This window comes from Syngnathus scovelli, chromosome 8 (genome assembly GCF_024217435.2).
Source record: "Syngnathus scovelli strain Florida chromosome 8, RoL_Ssco_1.2, whole genome shotgun sequence".
Classification (NCBI taxonomy): Eukaryota; Metazoa; Chordata; class Actinopteri; order Syngnathiformes; family Syngnathidae; genus Syngnathus; species Syngnathus scovelli.
The window spans coordinates 2,942,501-2,957,500 of NC_090854.1; the positions used below are offsets into that span (position 1 = coordinate 2,942,501).

A 15,000-nucleotide genomic window follows, 5' to 3' on the forward strand; every position below is an offset into this window, starting at 1 on the left:
TTCCATCCTTCCATCCATCCATCCATCCATCCACCCCTTCCTTCCTTCCTTCCTTCCTTCCTTCCTTCCTTCCTTCCTTCCTTCCTTCCTTCCTTCCTTCCTTCCTTCCTTCCATCCATCCATCCATCCATCCATCCATCCATCCATCCATCCATCCATCCATCCATCCATCCATCCATCCATCCATCCATCCTTCCTTCCTTCCTTCCTTCCTTCCTTCCTTCCTTCCTTCCTTCCTTCCTTCCTTCCTTCCTTCCTTCCTTCCTTCCTTCCTCCCTCCCTCCCTTCCTTCCTTCCTTCCTTCCTTCCTTCCTTCCTTCCTTCCTTCCTTCCTTCCTTCCTTCCTTCCTTCCTCCCTCCCTCCCTCCCTCCCTCCCTTCCTTCCTTCCTTCCTTCACTCACCGCTTATCCGGGGTTACTGTGTATAACTTTACTGCATACAGTAAGATCTAGCTGATCCAGTTTCTGTACCGCTTGTCCGTCGAAAGTAGCATTTTCGTGAATCGTGTAAATCCGTTGAGAATTTTTTTCATATATACTAGGAGGGTCGGGTATGGAAGCAGCCGGCCAGCTGGCTGGGCAACGTTAGCCTCGGCGACTAGCGAGCATTTGCCCGCCGCGACGGCATCTTTTGGCACATCTCAAAGCAAAATTAGTTAAGCTGTGAGTACGGAAATCGGCTACACACACACATTTAGTAGCCGGTCGGCCCCCCCACATATCCCCGGCTACTTTTCAGTGTTTTTTCACATTTGCCATTCTCATCCCTGCGTTTGTCACCATGGGTGTCACGGGCATGCTGCAGCCAATCTCAGCAGTCATAATAATAGATTATAGACTGCACCTTAGCGCACCCTCATTGAATTTTTTATTTGAAAAATGATTTCATATATAGGGGTAAAAGGCGCATAAAATAGAACCTATACTGCAACATACTGAGGTTGACTAGGGTTGCGGTATGCATCCACTAGCCAATAACCAATGAGCCCTCTGTAAACAATCGCGTTTCTCTAACTATCTCCTATAAAATGATCAGAACTGACTAAAGTTCGCGCTAACGCATTGGTACTGCTTACCTATGTTTCCCTTCGATATCGATCCGTAAATTTACTCGAAACATTAACAGAGCAGCCTATTTTGACATGAAATAGCCTCATGCGTATAGCAGCTATCATTATAGCATTAGCCACCCGCAAACTCCCATGAGCCTCAGCTCGCAGACTCCCATGAGCCTCAGCAAAGTGTAAACAATCGCGTTTCTCAAACGATCTCCCATAAAATGATCGGAACTGACTTAAGTTCGATCTAACACATTGGTACTGCTTACCTATGTTTCCCTTCCATATCGATCCGTAAATTTACTCGAAACATTAACGGAGCAGCCTATTTTGAAAGGAAATATCCTCACGGGTACAACAGTTATTCAGTGACGCCCCCTGACCACGGTTGCCGTAATGCTGGGAAGCGATGCGACCTTGGAATTTACTAGTCGTACTAAAACGTACTGAAACATGTTGGCTGAGCGCTGTGTAACCATTATGGATCAACAAATTCATCAATTGATCCATATATAAGACGCACCGGACTATAAGGCGGCTTTTGAGAAATGTTTAGGTTTTTAGGTGCGCCTTATAGTCTGGAAAATATGGTACTTTAAGGAAAAAAAAATACCTTGAGTCCTACAGTTGTTCGGGTTGGCAAGGTATCCTGGTTGCTAAATACACAGTTTTAAACTAAAAGGGGGAACTTTTTATCAATGCACTGGTGGATGGGCCGAATACATTTTCACAAAGATGAATATATGAGGCTTTAAAGCAGCATTTTTAAGCACCTTCATTAAGTGTTTTCATAACTTTTGTGATGAAAAATTGACTTACAACTAGTTCAGTGGTTCTTAACCGGGGGGAGAATGCTTACTAGGGGGTGCGAGGACACCCTGGGGGAAATCTACAATTTTTCAGGGATAATGGTCGGGTAACCGAAAAAAGTGAAAAATTCTGGAATTCAAGAAGTCATTGTGTTAATTGGCATTAGGGATAATGCTAATTAAGCCTTATAGCTGTAAAATAAACCAATCGTTATTATAATAATTCTTTAGGGTTAGGGTTAGGGTTGCGAGAACTGGTTGGTGAATTGAATGGGGTGCGAACAAGGAAAAAGGTTAAGAACCACTGAACTAGTTGAATGATACCGTTGTGATGGCCTGGCAGCATTTATATTTATATTTATTTTACTGGCACAAAAAAAAAATTGAGGATGCCACACAAAAAACTACACGTGCTGATGTGCTTTACGACATGTCATTTTCCCCTTTCCCTGCAAAGACTGCACCTACGCACAATTACTGATGGCAGAAGCTCCACATTATCTGATGAAACGGCTGCAACATGTTGTTAATATTTTAAAAACAGAATTAATAATAATGAGGCGTGGCAAAGTTTGAGAGCGAGATTTGAACCTGTGACGAGCAGGGTTAAGCAGTTCTTTTGCAACATCAAAAAGTTCAAAATGACTTTTTTTGTAACCAGGATCTGACTCTGCATTGTAGCCCAGGATAGAATCAAATTCAATTGGTGTCGTACAAAATAATATACACCGGGCACCCAAGCTGTTTTCTCTGGGCAAACGGCTTTCAGAGTTTGATGCGATGTTTTTCTTTGTCACCTCTGATTGCCCATCCTAGTATCATTGGAGCCGACGTATATCTTTGAGTAACAAGGCCTGTTACGAGCATCTCCCTAAATTTAGTTTCAATGGTCTGCCTCCAGGAATGCGCTTTACTGTGGCTGAATTTAAAGCGCGATGTTGCGGGTAATGAAGTCACCTACAGTGTATGTCCAAGGTGCAAGAGCCAGTAGATCGAGGTGGATTGGGACAGCTATGTGACGTTACAGGCTCATTGCTGTTAGGAAGCCGTTTAGGGCTAATGCCAACCGTACTGGCGTGCTGGCTGCAGCCCGCATTTGTGTCCATGACATCTAAGGTTATCAAGTTATTCTGCTTAACTGTGGGACATGTCCCTCTAGCAGGGACACCCTCTCTAGAAGAAGAATACAGCTGGTGCACAGAGCAGTACAAACTTGATTATCCGAAGCCATACTTGCGTGTCCGGTGACCAACGGTAGAAAGGGAGCCATGGAGCCCTGCAAATTCTGAGCAGTGACGTGGTTGAAACTGGCAAAGATTGACAGTTCACAGCTTTTGAAATTGTATAGTAGACTCTAAAAGGTAAACTAAAAACAGAGGAAGCAAGTGAAGGGAACCACAAAAAAAGAATAATATGGAATGTAGGTCATCTCTCTGGCGTCGCTGTGACACACCCTTATTGACAAATCGGAAGTCAGTTGTGCAAGGGGACGCGGCTCGCCTCTCATCTGTCGTGTGATTGAATATGTTATGTTTTGTTATATTTTTTTCTATTTCTTTTTCTTTTCTTTTTTTAATTTTCATGAGACGGATTTAACTGGCTGATGAACACTACTTCCTTTACGGCAAACTTTTTATTTTTATTTTGCTTAGGCACTTGTACTAGTATCTGCAAATGATGGTATCATGTAATTTTGGTGGCTAAATTTCATGGTTTGATACTGGTACCGCCAAGACCAATGTGACTGGTATCATTCATAACTGTTGGAACGTCCTATCACATCAATTGTACAAATTTCTTACTTGAGCGTGGTCGACCATGGGACTTTGAGTGCACCTACAATACATTAGTGCAGTGCTTCTCAAATAGTTGGGTGCGCGGTACGATACCAAGGGGGGCGCGTGTGACACCAGGGAACATGCTTTTCTTTTGGCTGTACTAGATAAAAGGGTAATTAGACACTCCACTGCAGTAGGTGGGAGTGGCAGTATCACTGGAAGAGTGTTCGCAAGGAGTAGTCGCTCTACAGTGTAGAGCGCACGGAACATACGTACACACAGCACAGAGCAGTCGATAAAAAGTGCAGTTGGGACACCGTGGAAAAATATTGAACTGGGTTGAAAAGAACGGCGGAGAGAGACGGAGGTAAGAGAATTGAGAGTCACACAAAAGCTAAGAAAAGGAAATATGACGAAGCGTACGTAGCGCTCGGCTGCAGTGCGATTACGACGGAAGGCGAGGAAAGACCGGTGTGTTTACTGTGCCTTACAATGTTGGCAGCGGACAATATGAAGCCAAATAAATTAAGGCGGCACTTATAACGTCATTGCTCCCCAATCACGCTGATAAGATGTTTGAGGTTTTTCAGCGAAAATGGGCTGAATATTGCCAACAATCAGCCCACTTTGTGAATGCTACTTCAGTCAATCAGCAAGCACTGTAAGCATCATATAAAGCAGCGTACCAAATTGCTCAGTGCAAGAAAAAAAAACACCATTGCCGAAGAGCTGATACTACCAGCAGTTGTGGATATGGTCTCCGTCATGCACAAATTGTTTTATTCATTTTGTAGGTTAAAATGTTTTATATATTGTGCTCCTGAGTTAATGTTACTGATTACTTTGAATTGAATATTATTTATTGCTGTCATTTGATTTAATATTATGTATGTTTATTATTATTTTATTGTATTTTGTCCGGCGTCTCAGGAGGGGGAAGCAGTGCAACGTCAACACTGTTTACAGTGGGGATGGCGTGCTGCTGACCTCGACTCGGGACGTCGTGAGTCGGTGGGGAGAATACTTCGAAGACCTCCTCAATTCCACCTACACGCCTTCCATTGAGGAAGCAGGGCCTGGAGACTCTGAGGCGGATTCTCCAATCTCTGGGGTCGAAGTCACTGAGGTAGTTAAAAAACTCCTCGGTGGCAGGGCCCCGGGGGTGGATGAGATCCGCTCGGAGTTCTTAAAGGCTCTGGATGTTGTGGGGCTGTCATGGCTGACACGCCTCTACAACGTTGCGTGGACATCGGGGACAGTGCCTCTGGATTGGCAGACTGGGGTGGTGGTTCCCCTCTTTAAGAAGGGGGACCGGAGGGTGTTTTCCAATTACAGGGGAATCACACTCCTCAGCCTCCCTGGTAAGGTCTATTCAGGGGTGCTGGAGAGGAGGGTCCGTCGGGAGGTCGAACCTCGGATTCAGGAGGAGCAGTGTGGCTTTCGTCCTGGCCGTGGAACAGTGGACCAGCTCTACACCCTCGGCAGGATCCTCGAGGGTGCATGGGAGTTCGCCCAACCAGTCCACATGTGTTTTGTGGACTTGGAGAAGGCGTTCGACCGTGTCCCTCGGGAGGTTCTGTGGAGGGTGCTTCGGGAGTACGGGGTGCCGAGCCAACTGATAAGGGCGGTTCGGTCCCTGTATCACCGATGCCAGAGTCTGGTCCGCATTTCCGGCAGTAAGTCGGATTCGTTCCCAGTGAGGGTTGGACTCCGCCAAGGCTGCCCTTTGTCACCGATTCTGTTCATAATTTTTATGGACAGAATTTCTAGGCGCAGCCAAGGCGTTGAGGGAGTCCGGTTTGGGGACCTCAGCATCGCGTCTCTGCTTTTTGCAGATGACGTGGTGCTGTTGGCTTCTTCAGGCCGTGATCTCCAGTTTTCGCTGGAACGGTTCGCAGCCGAGTGTGAAGCGGTTGGGATGAGGGTCAGCACCTCCAAATCCGAGTCCATGGTCCTCGATCGGAAAAGGGTGGAATGCCCTCTCCGGATCGGGGATGAGATCCTGCCCCAAGTGGAGGAGTTCAAATATCTTGGAGTCTTGTTCACGAGTGAGGGGAGGATGGAGCGTGAGATCGACAGGCGGATCGGTGCAGCGTCGGCAGTAATGCGGACCCTGTACCGGTCCGTTGTGGTGAAGAGAGAGCTGAGCCAAAAGGCAAAGCTCTCAATTTACCGGTCGATTTACGCTCCTACCCTCACCTATGGTCACGAGCTATGGGTCGTGACCGAAAGAACGAGATCTCAGATACAAGCGGCCGAAATGAGTTTTCTCCGCAGGATGTCTGGGCTCTCCCTTAGAGATAGGGTGAGAAGCGCGGTCATCCGGGAGAGACTCGGAGTAGAGTCGCTACTCCTCCACGTTGAGAGGAGCCAGATGAGGTGGCTCGGGCATCTCATCAGGATGCCTCCTGGACGCCTCCCTGGGGAGGTGTTCCGGGCATGTCCCACCGGTAGGAGACCCCGGGGACGACCCAGGACGTGCTGGAGAGACTATGTCTCTCAGCTGGCCTGGGAACGCCTTGGGATCCCCCGGGAGGAGCTGGATGAAGTGGCTGGGGAGAGGGAAGTCTGGGAGTCCCTCCTAAAGCTGCTGCCCCCTCGACCCGACCCCGGATAAGCGGAAGAAGATGGATGGATGGATGGATGTATTTTGTCCAGCATAAAATGGCAGTTGGTCAAGAAAGTTTATAGTTTAAATAATTATAATTTATTTTTAATTTCAGGCAAAGTGATACACATTGAATCTGTTCTGTTACAGACTAAAAAACAATGTTATTAATCGTTATTCTTTATTGTAAGTTGATCGTTCTTTTTTATTTATATTTTGTTTTCTTTTATGTTACTAACATGGGGGGCCCAAAATGTTTTCTTCTCCCTAGGGGGGACATCACAGAAAATTATTGAGAACCACTGCATGTTATTGTAAAGAGTTTGACCTGTTCTCATCTTGTCCTGCAGGTGATTTACTGACAGACTTTTTCAAGTTACTGGGGAGAAAGGAGACTACAGAAGAGATTCTTGGAAGAGGATCTGCTGAGGAGGAGGGCAAAGGTTTGGTGATTGAGATTAATGTGACTGTTTTAACGATGCTTATCTTTTAAATTATTCCCAACACATATGCACTTGTTTACAAAATGTGTAATTGCTACACACTATCTTTATTGGTATCTTAGTAGTAGTACAGTACACAAACACTTTGGTGAACGAACACACTTGTTGAAATACCAGATTTACATTTACTCAAAAATAAATTAATTTGAAAGGATGTATCCTTTCAAATTCAAAACAATTAAAGCTTGGCTCCCTCAGCTGCATACATGGACTCTTTTACTCGGAGTAGGTTGGGAGGAATATCGTATGTCTTCAGGATCTTCATCATCATGCATCGGTGGACCGAGATGATTCTCCTGAGCGCTAAAATCTGCGCTGTATTAGTTTGTCCCTCTTGAAAGCCGTTCTGATAATTTCTCTCAGGTGAGGGTCGATTGCCTGCCAGACCCTGTTTAGAATCATGCGGTTGTGATACACAGTGATACAGGTCAGGCTGATACCTCGGTAGTTGTCCGGCTTTGAGAGGTCTCAGGATTTGGGCACTGGCACGATATTTGATAAAGACCATATCTTTTTTTAAATTTTTTATTTAACCTTTATTTAACTAGGAAAATCCCATTGAGGTTAAAAACCTCTTTTACAATGGTGTCATTACCAAGCGGCAGCAAAAATTACATTTAACATTTACACAGCTTAATAAAATTTACATAGACATTATAAAAACAGTTTCAATTTGATAGTCATCTCAAGTGCTTTTATTTGGGACTTAAAATTGGTCAATGAAACAAGTTCAGTCAATTTCCAATCTTTTTGCAACATGTTCCATGCTGAAGATGCAGAGTGAAAAAAAGCCCCTTTTCCCAGTTCAGTTCAGGCAAATGGAACAGAGAGCAACAGATTATCATTTGAGCGCAAAGAATAAGAGTCAGCACTTCTCTGTGTGATCAAATTACAGATGTAGAAGGGTAAAAAAAACAACAAGCAAGGCCTTATAAATATACAGTGGGGGAAATAAGTATTTGACCCCTTGCTGATTTTGCAGGTTTGCCCACTTACAAAGAATGCAACAATCTACTATTTTAATCATATGTACATTCTAACAGTGAGAGACAGAATCCCAAAGAAAATTTCAGAAATTCACATCATATGAATTTATAAAAATTGATAAGCGTCTGATGAGGAAAAACAAGTATTTGAACCCCTGGACAAACAGCATGTTAATATTTTGTAGAAAAGCCATTATTGGCCAGCACAGATGTCAAACGGTTTTTATAGTGAGTGACAAGCTTTGTGCACATTTCGGCAGGGATGTTGGCCCACTCCTCCCTGCAGACAGCCTCCAAATCATTCAGGTTCGAGGTTGTCGCCTGGCAACTCGAATTTTAAGCTCCCTCTAAAGATTTTCAATTGGATTCAGGTCTGGAGACTGGCTAGGCCACTCCAGAACCTTGATGTGCTTCTTCTTCAGCCACTCTTTTGTTGCTTTGGCGGTGTGCTTAGGATCGTTGTCGTGCTGAAACACCCATCCTCGACCCATCTTCAGCTCTCTCACTGAGGGAAGGAGATGTTGGTCCAGAATTCTACGATACATGGCCCCGTCCATCCTCCCCTCAATACGATGGAGTTGTCCCGTCCCTTTGGCTGAAAAGCACCCCCAAAGCATGATGTTGACACCACCATGCTTGACGGCGGGGATGGTGTTCTTTGGGTTGTACTCGGTGTTCTTTACCCTCCAAACACGACGAGTTGAGTTGAGGCCAAAAAGTTCTATTTTGGTCTCATCTGACCACATCACCTTATTCCAGGCCTATTCTGAGTCATCCAGGTGTTGAATGGCGAACTTCATGCGGGCCTGTACATGTTTCTTCTTGAGCAGGGGGACCTTGCGTGCGCGGCAGGATTTCAATCCATGACGGCGTAGTGTTACCAACCGTTTCTTTTGTAACTGTGGTCCCAGCTGCCTTCAGTTGATTCATTAGTTCCCCCCTTGTGGTTTTGGGATGATTCCTCACCATTCGCATGATCAGGGAGACCCCACGAGGTGAGATCTTGTGTGGAGGCCCAGACCAAGGGAGGTTGGCGGTGGTGTGGTGCTTCTTCCATTTCCTGATAACTGCACCGACAGTTGATCTTTTCTCTCCAAGTTGCTTTCCGATTCTCTTGTAGCCCATCCCAGCCTTGTGCAGATCAACAATCCAGTCTCCAGACCTGAATCCAATTGAAAATCTTTAGAGGGAGCTTAAAATTCGAGTTGCCAGGCGACAACCTCGAACCTGAATGATTTGGAGGCTGTCTGCAGGGAGGAGTGGGCCAACATCCCTGCCGAAATGTGCACAAAGCTTGTCACTAACTATAAAAACCGTTTGACATCTGTGCTGGCCAATAATGGCTTTTCTACAAAATATTAACATGCTGTTTGTCCAGGGGTTCAAATACTTGTTTTTCCTCATCAGACGCTTATCAATTTTTATAAATTCATATGATGTGAATTTCTGAAATTTTCTTTGGGATTCTGTCTCTCACTGTTAGAATGTACTCATGATTAAAATAGTAGATCGTTGCATTCTTTGTAAGTGGGCAAACCTGCAAAATCAGCAAGGGGTCAAATACTTATTTCCCCCACTGTAAGTACTAACTGCCTGGTGGACAAAAGCCATCCCACTCGATAATACACTTCACAATGATGAATCAAGGTGCTACAGGTTTTAATTCATTTATGTACAAAATAAACAAAATGGGACCTAATATTAAGCCCCTTGGATGTGGACATCTAAAAATTACAAAATAAAACCATCACATTTAACACACTGAGTCCGGTCACGCAAATAGTTTGTGAACCATAAAACAGCGTCATTTGATCAATCAAGTCTGCTTTAAAACAGCATGGTCCTCACTGTCAAAAATCTTTGACAGATCAATAAAAATAAATTTACTTGTTTGTGAGCAATAACTATGCATGTCATTAATGACTTTGGTAGCTGCAGTGATAGTACTGTGCTTTTTCCTAAAACCTGATTGTAACTTTGCTCATACAGTTCGTTGGAGTATACATAGAAACATTTTTAGCTGATCAAGAACTTTTGACAAGACAAACAAATTTGATATTGGTTTATAATTTCTTAAAACTGTTGGATCTCCTCCTTTTAATAAAGGGGTAACAAAAGCAGACTGCCAAACAATGGAATATTGTCTGTTTTGGATTGAAATATTAAAAAGGATCTTAAGTGGTTATGAGATAAAGTCAGCATCCAATTTAAGGAAGTATGGTTCTATCAGGCCTTGTCCTGGTGGTTTCTTGTGACCTAATGCTGTGAGAGCTGTATGCATTTGTTACTCAGTAAAAAAATTAAAACTAAAAGGATTTCCTGAAAAAATTGGAGGATCTGTGCAGGGAATCACAGGCTCACAGTCAAACAAGCAACCAGACAACACAAAGTGCTTTTTAAAGCAGTTTAAAGTCTCTGACCAAGATGAATCAGTTTTAGCCCAGACATTGATCTAAAATCTACAGAGGTCAGAACACACAGTGACTAAGGGCCAAGATTTGGTTGCACATTACCAGAAAGGAATAAAAGCAAGATAACAATCAGCCGTTGTCTCAGATTGTATTTTTAAGGGTTATTTTGATGAGATAAGGCAAGGCTATGCTTTCCATAAAGAGAGAAAGTTAAGCAATCAATGTAAAGCAAAAAAAAAACATTGCAGCTTAGTCAAAACCCAAGGCTGATCTGAGGGGAAGTTGGCGGGCCGAGCAAAATAGGTCATTGGTGACTCCAACTGCATTGTATGAGATAGTCACACGGTGATCTACACAGCCAGTTCTTTAGTTGAGCAATACAGACAGAGGTGGATTGGGCCTCAAATCACAACTGGCCACCAGGCCCAATAAAACTGTTGAAAAAATAAATAAAAATCGTATTTAACTTGCAAAGCATCATCATGATACGGCATGTAGTCATGAGCAGAGCAGCTTCAGCATTTAGCCCACGCTCCAGGAGTATATCACAGACTCAGGCCTGCCGGCCAGGCTCCAGCCGGATGTAGCTGGCCGAGACCTGTTAGCGCAGGCTCAGAATGTAGCAAGGTGAGACCTGTTAGCTCAGGCTCCAGGAGGATGTTGCAGGCTGAGGCCTGTTGACCCAGGCTTCTGTAGGATGTAGCAGGCCAAGACCTGTTAGCCCAGGCTCCAGGAGGATGTAGCTGGCCTAGACCTGTTAGCCCAGGCTCCAGGAGGATGTAGAAGGCTGTGGCCTATTAGCCCAGCTCCAGGAGGATGAAGAAGGCTGAGACCCGTTAGCCCAGCTCCAGGAGGATGTTGAGGGCTGAGACCTGTTAGCGTAGCTCCAGCAGAATGTAGAGGGCTAAGGCCTGTTAGTCCGGCTCCAGGAGGATGCAGCAGGCTAAGGCTTGTAAGCCCAGGGTGCAGGAGGATGTAGCAGGTTGAGGCCTGTTAGCCCAGGGCCCAGGAGGATGTAGCAGGCAGAGGCCTAATAACTCAGGCTCCATAAGGATGAAAAAGGCTGAGGCCCATCAGTCCAGGCTCCAGAATGATGTAGTAGGCACTGGCCTGTTAGCCCAGGTGCCAGGAGAAAGTAACAGGCTCAGGTCTGTTAATCGAAGCTCCAGGTAGCTGGCTCTGGCTAACCAGCGCAAAAAAATATAGTTGTAGTTGAATAGAGGTCCATCGATTTCTAAAAACGTATAAAAGATTTCAGTAAAGACAACTAACTGCAAGTTCAGACGAGAGAAAAAAATGCTATAATATTCATTAAAACCACCTTTTCCCAGGGAGACACTGAGCAGACTCAAGACGTGCTGCCATCTTGGAACAAAAATATATCAGGCAGTCGATTGTGCAGCAGAGCAAGGTTGCAGAACTATAGAATGAGGTTGTCGCGATCACAGTTCTTCTTTGGGGGTATGCGATCTGGACCAACGCTTTGCCCTGGCTAGCTCTCAGAATGTGAAAGGATCATTGTTGATGTTCAGATTTTGGAGGACTGATGGCATTTCATCTTCCTCAGCTGTGTCTGCTGATTCTCCCAGCAGCCTTTGGAAGTGACTGGTCCAGGTTCTCACCCTCTCCTCTGGGCTGTGTCCCTCCACATGTCCCTCCTTGGTCCTCTTACCCCCCGTCATTTCATTGATGACCGACCCTCCAGGACCGCCCCATCCTGCTGTTAACCCTGTGCCGCCCGCACCCGCCGCACTCTCTCCATCAGGTCTTCCCCTTTGATGGTATCATAAGTTCTGAAAAGAAACTGTTTGGATTTGTTCAGCTCGCTATGCCTCTCCACATTTGGTTCCCGAACAAAGTTGAGTTGAGCTTCCTCCACCAGCCCGCATGCTGCTACGACCTCTGGATGTTTGGATCACAGGGAGGTTCTGACTCTCTCCATCATGGGCACGCACAACCTGGTCGGCTCCTCATTTGCAGTGAATAATCTCCTGTATTCCTTATTGGCCTCTGCTCCCCTGTCCAGCTGCTAAAATTGTCTCCTCACCTCTGTGTATCTGGTTTCAAGGCCAGGGTCACTTGAGAAAGCTTTCCAGTTACACCTGATCTTGGGATTTGGTTTGGGGACCCTGAGGCTCAGGGGAACTCTCATGGGGACCACACGGTGGTCTGAGCCCACAGAACTAAAAGTGCTGTATGGCTCAGCATTCATGATGTAGTTCCTCCACTTCTTTGTCACTCGGATGTAATGTGGTAAACCTGACGGAGAGCCTTACGTGCCCTTGGGCCCGGCATTAACCCGACACCTCCTGTTGCGGCCTGGGCCTCGTTCCTCCACACAGATACAGAGATGAACGTGCATCTCCTGAATCAGTGTGCACTGTCCTTTCTTTTTTGGACCCCCAAGATCTCCACTCTCCGTTCCTCAGCACAGTGTGCAAGTTCTATCAAACTCGCCTCTACTCTCGTTGAAGGTTCTCTTAACAAATTGTCTCAGATAGCGCATGAGTGCATTTGACATGGTGCTGTGATTGGACAGGACCCTCCATGGGACAATCCCAGGGTTTGAGCTCCTGTCGTGGTGTCCTCTAGAAGGAGGATCAGCACCACCGCCCGCCGCAATGTTCCTGCGGACTCCCGCCACTGGAAGTATAGGATTTGGGATGACTTTGTTCTCCATGTTTGGCTTTACTATGCTGCTAGCAAACTGGGTCACAACTCCTCACAGTCCTGGTGTTAGTTCAGAGTTAGACAAGTTGCCATCCAAGGCTATGAACCCCATCTGCCCGTGCATTTTGACCCTTAGCTGGGACAGTGGTCGGTAGACGGCAGGCAAGCCGTGTCCACACCCCAGTTGGCCTGCATGTATGCCTCTGGGGCCCACTACTGCTCTGAGATCCCCTACAGATTGGCCTGAGACCTTACGGAACTCAGTATCTGTGTATGGCCATGTGAAGGCATTGCAGGAGTCTTAGTGGTGGAGAGGCTGTGTACCGGGAGCAGGAGGCTTAGGCACTCTGCTCCTGTTTTCACCCCCACGAGGAGGGCTAGCCGGTGGCATTGGCTGAAAGCAGAGAGTACGAAGCAGGAGCAACATGCAACACGCACTAACTATAAGCATTTCTACACACTGACGCACAAGCGTGCGCACGCACGCACGCATACGCGCATACACACACACACACACACACACACACACACACACACACACACAAACACAGACACACACAGACACACACGATGATTTAGTTGTTGAGTTATTGTTTTGGTCTGTAACAAAAATATAAATCCATCCATCCATTTTCTGAACCGCTTAGTCCCCACGGGGGTCGCGGGCGTGCTGGAGCCTATCCCAGCCGTCATCGGGCAGTAGGCGGGGGACACCCTGAACTGGTTGCCAGCCAATCGCAGGGCACACAGAGACATACAACCAATCTCACTCACACTCACGCCTAGGGACAATTTGGAGTCTTCAATCGGCCTACCAAGCATGTTTTTGGAATGTGGGAGGAAACCAGAGTGCCCGGAGAAAACCCACGCGGGCCCGGGGAGAACATGCAAACTCCGCACAGGGAGGGCCGGAGGTGGAATCGAACCCGCACCCTCCTAACTGTGAGGCGGACGTGCTACCCAGTGCGCCACCGAGCCGCCAAAATATAAATGCTGATCATTATTTTTTCCAAAGTAAATGCAAATGGTTTATTTTGATACAACACAAAACAATACTTTCATGAAGGATGACAGCGATTAGACAATAGTAACAATCTGAAATTCTAAGGGTTAGGACAATTTTAAATAAAGCAATTTAAGCAATTTAAATGATTGATCAACAAAAAACTATCAATAATTAAGTTGTCAGTCGATTAATTTTTGCACCTCATATATTAATGTACATGTATTTGCCTTAATAATTAGCGTATATTTTTAAGTTGCTGCTCAGTAGCAGTCAAATTTAAGATGGTCTGACCTATTCTTAGAACACGAACATGTGGTGGCAGACTTGAACTGGAGAGGAATATTCAGTTTCCAGTCCTCATACCCACTGGCGCACCTCTTATGTGAAACCTTACCAATAATCGATTAATGCATTGGGAAGCTAAGATGGCATATGTTAAAGATGTTTGTCAACTGTATTTCTTCACAGATACTAGTGACATCAGTTCTGCTCTATCAAAGCTGACAGAGCCCACTGCATCAGTGCCGATGTCCAAACTCTCTGTGTCAAACATGGTGCATAATGCTCGAAGGCACATTAAACGGCACAGAGTTATTGATGACTGCCCACTTGGTGCAGATGTACTTAATTGCATTCTTCAGGTAAGATTTTGTTAGATTTTCTTGAAAGATGTTTATTAAGCATTAGTAATCTGAACGTTATGATCAAGGTAATGATGTGATTAATAGTACTAATGTAATAAATGCACATACAGTAAAAGTAAATATTCCAGTATTAAGCAGACTTTTAAGCATTAAGCATCTATCCCTCCCCCAACACCACTTATCCCTCAACACTACTTATCCATCCTCAACACTGCACTGCACTATATAGTCATATCATTCCGAATAAATTTTACTTTTAAAGTGTATAAATAATTATAAAACTAATCCCCGAATTTTAGGATGGAGCGCGAGATCGACAGGCGGATCGGTGCAGCGTCGGCAGTAAGGCGGACCCTGCACCAGTCCGTTGTGGAGAAGAGAGAGCTGAGCCAAAAGGCAAAGCTCTCAATTTACCGGTCGATTTACGCTCTTACCCTCACCTATGGTCACGAGCTATGGGTCGTGACCGAAAGAACGAGATCCCGGATACAAGCGGCCGAAATGAGTTTTCTCCGCAGGATGTCCGG

At 45.5% G+C, this 15,000-nt stretch overlaps 1 protein-coding gene and 1 long non-coding RNA gene across 12 annotated transcripts in view; one reads left to right on the forward strand and one right to left on the reverse strand.

Annotated features, from left to right (window-relative positions):
- The window catches only part of LOC137840569 (uncharacterized), a 211,741-nt gene that overhangs the window by 86,598 nt on the left and 110,143 nt on the right, over positions 1–15,000 (reverse strand). The gene's annotated exons all lie outside the window — the stretch shown is intronic.
- rab3gap1 (RAB3 GTPase activating protein subunit 1) overlaps positions 1–15,000 on the forward strand; it is a 168,683-nt gene that overhangs the window by 60,467 nt on the left and 93,216 nt on the right. For all 10 annotated transcript variants that reach the window (XM_049727690.2, XM_068651739.1, XM_068651737.1 and 7 more), the window contains 2 exons: positions 6,604–6,696; positions 14,298–14,470. In XM_049727690.2, coding sequence (XP_049583647.1) covers positions 6,604–6,696; positions 14,298–14,470 — 266 coding nt within the window. The remainder of the gene's footprint in view (positions 1–6,603; positions 6,697–14,297; positions 14,471–15,000) is intronic.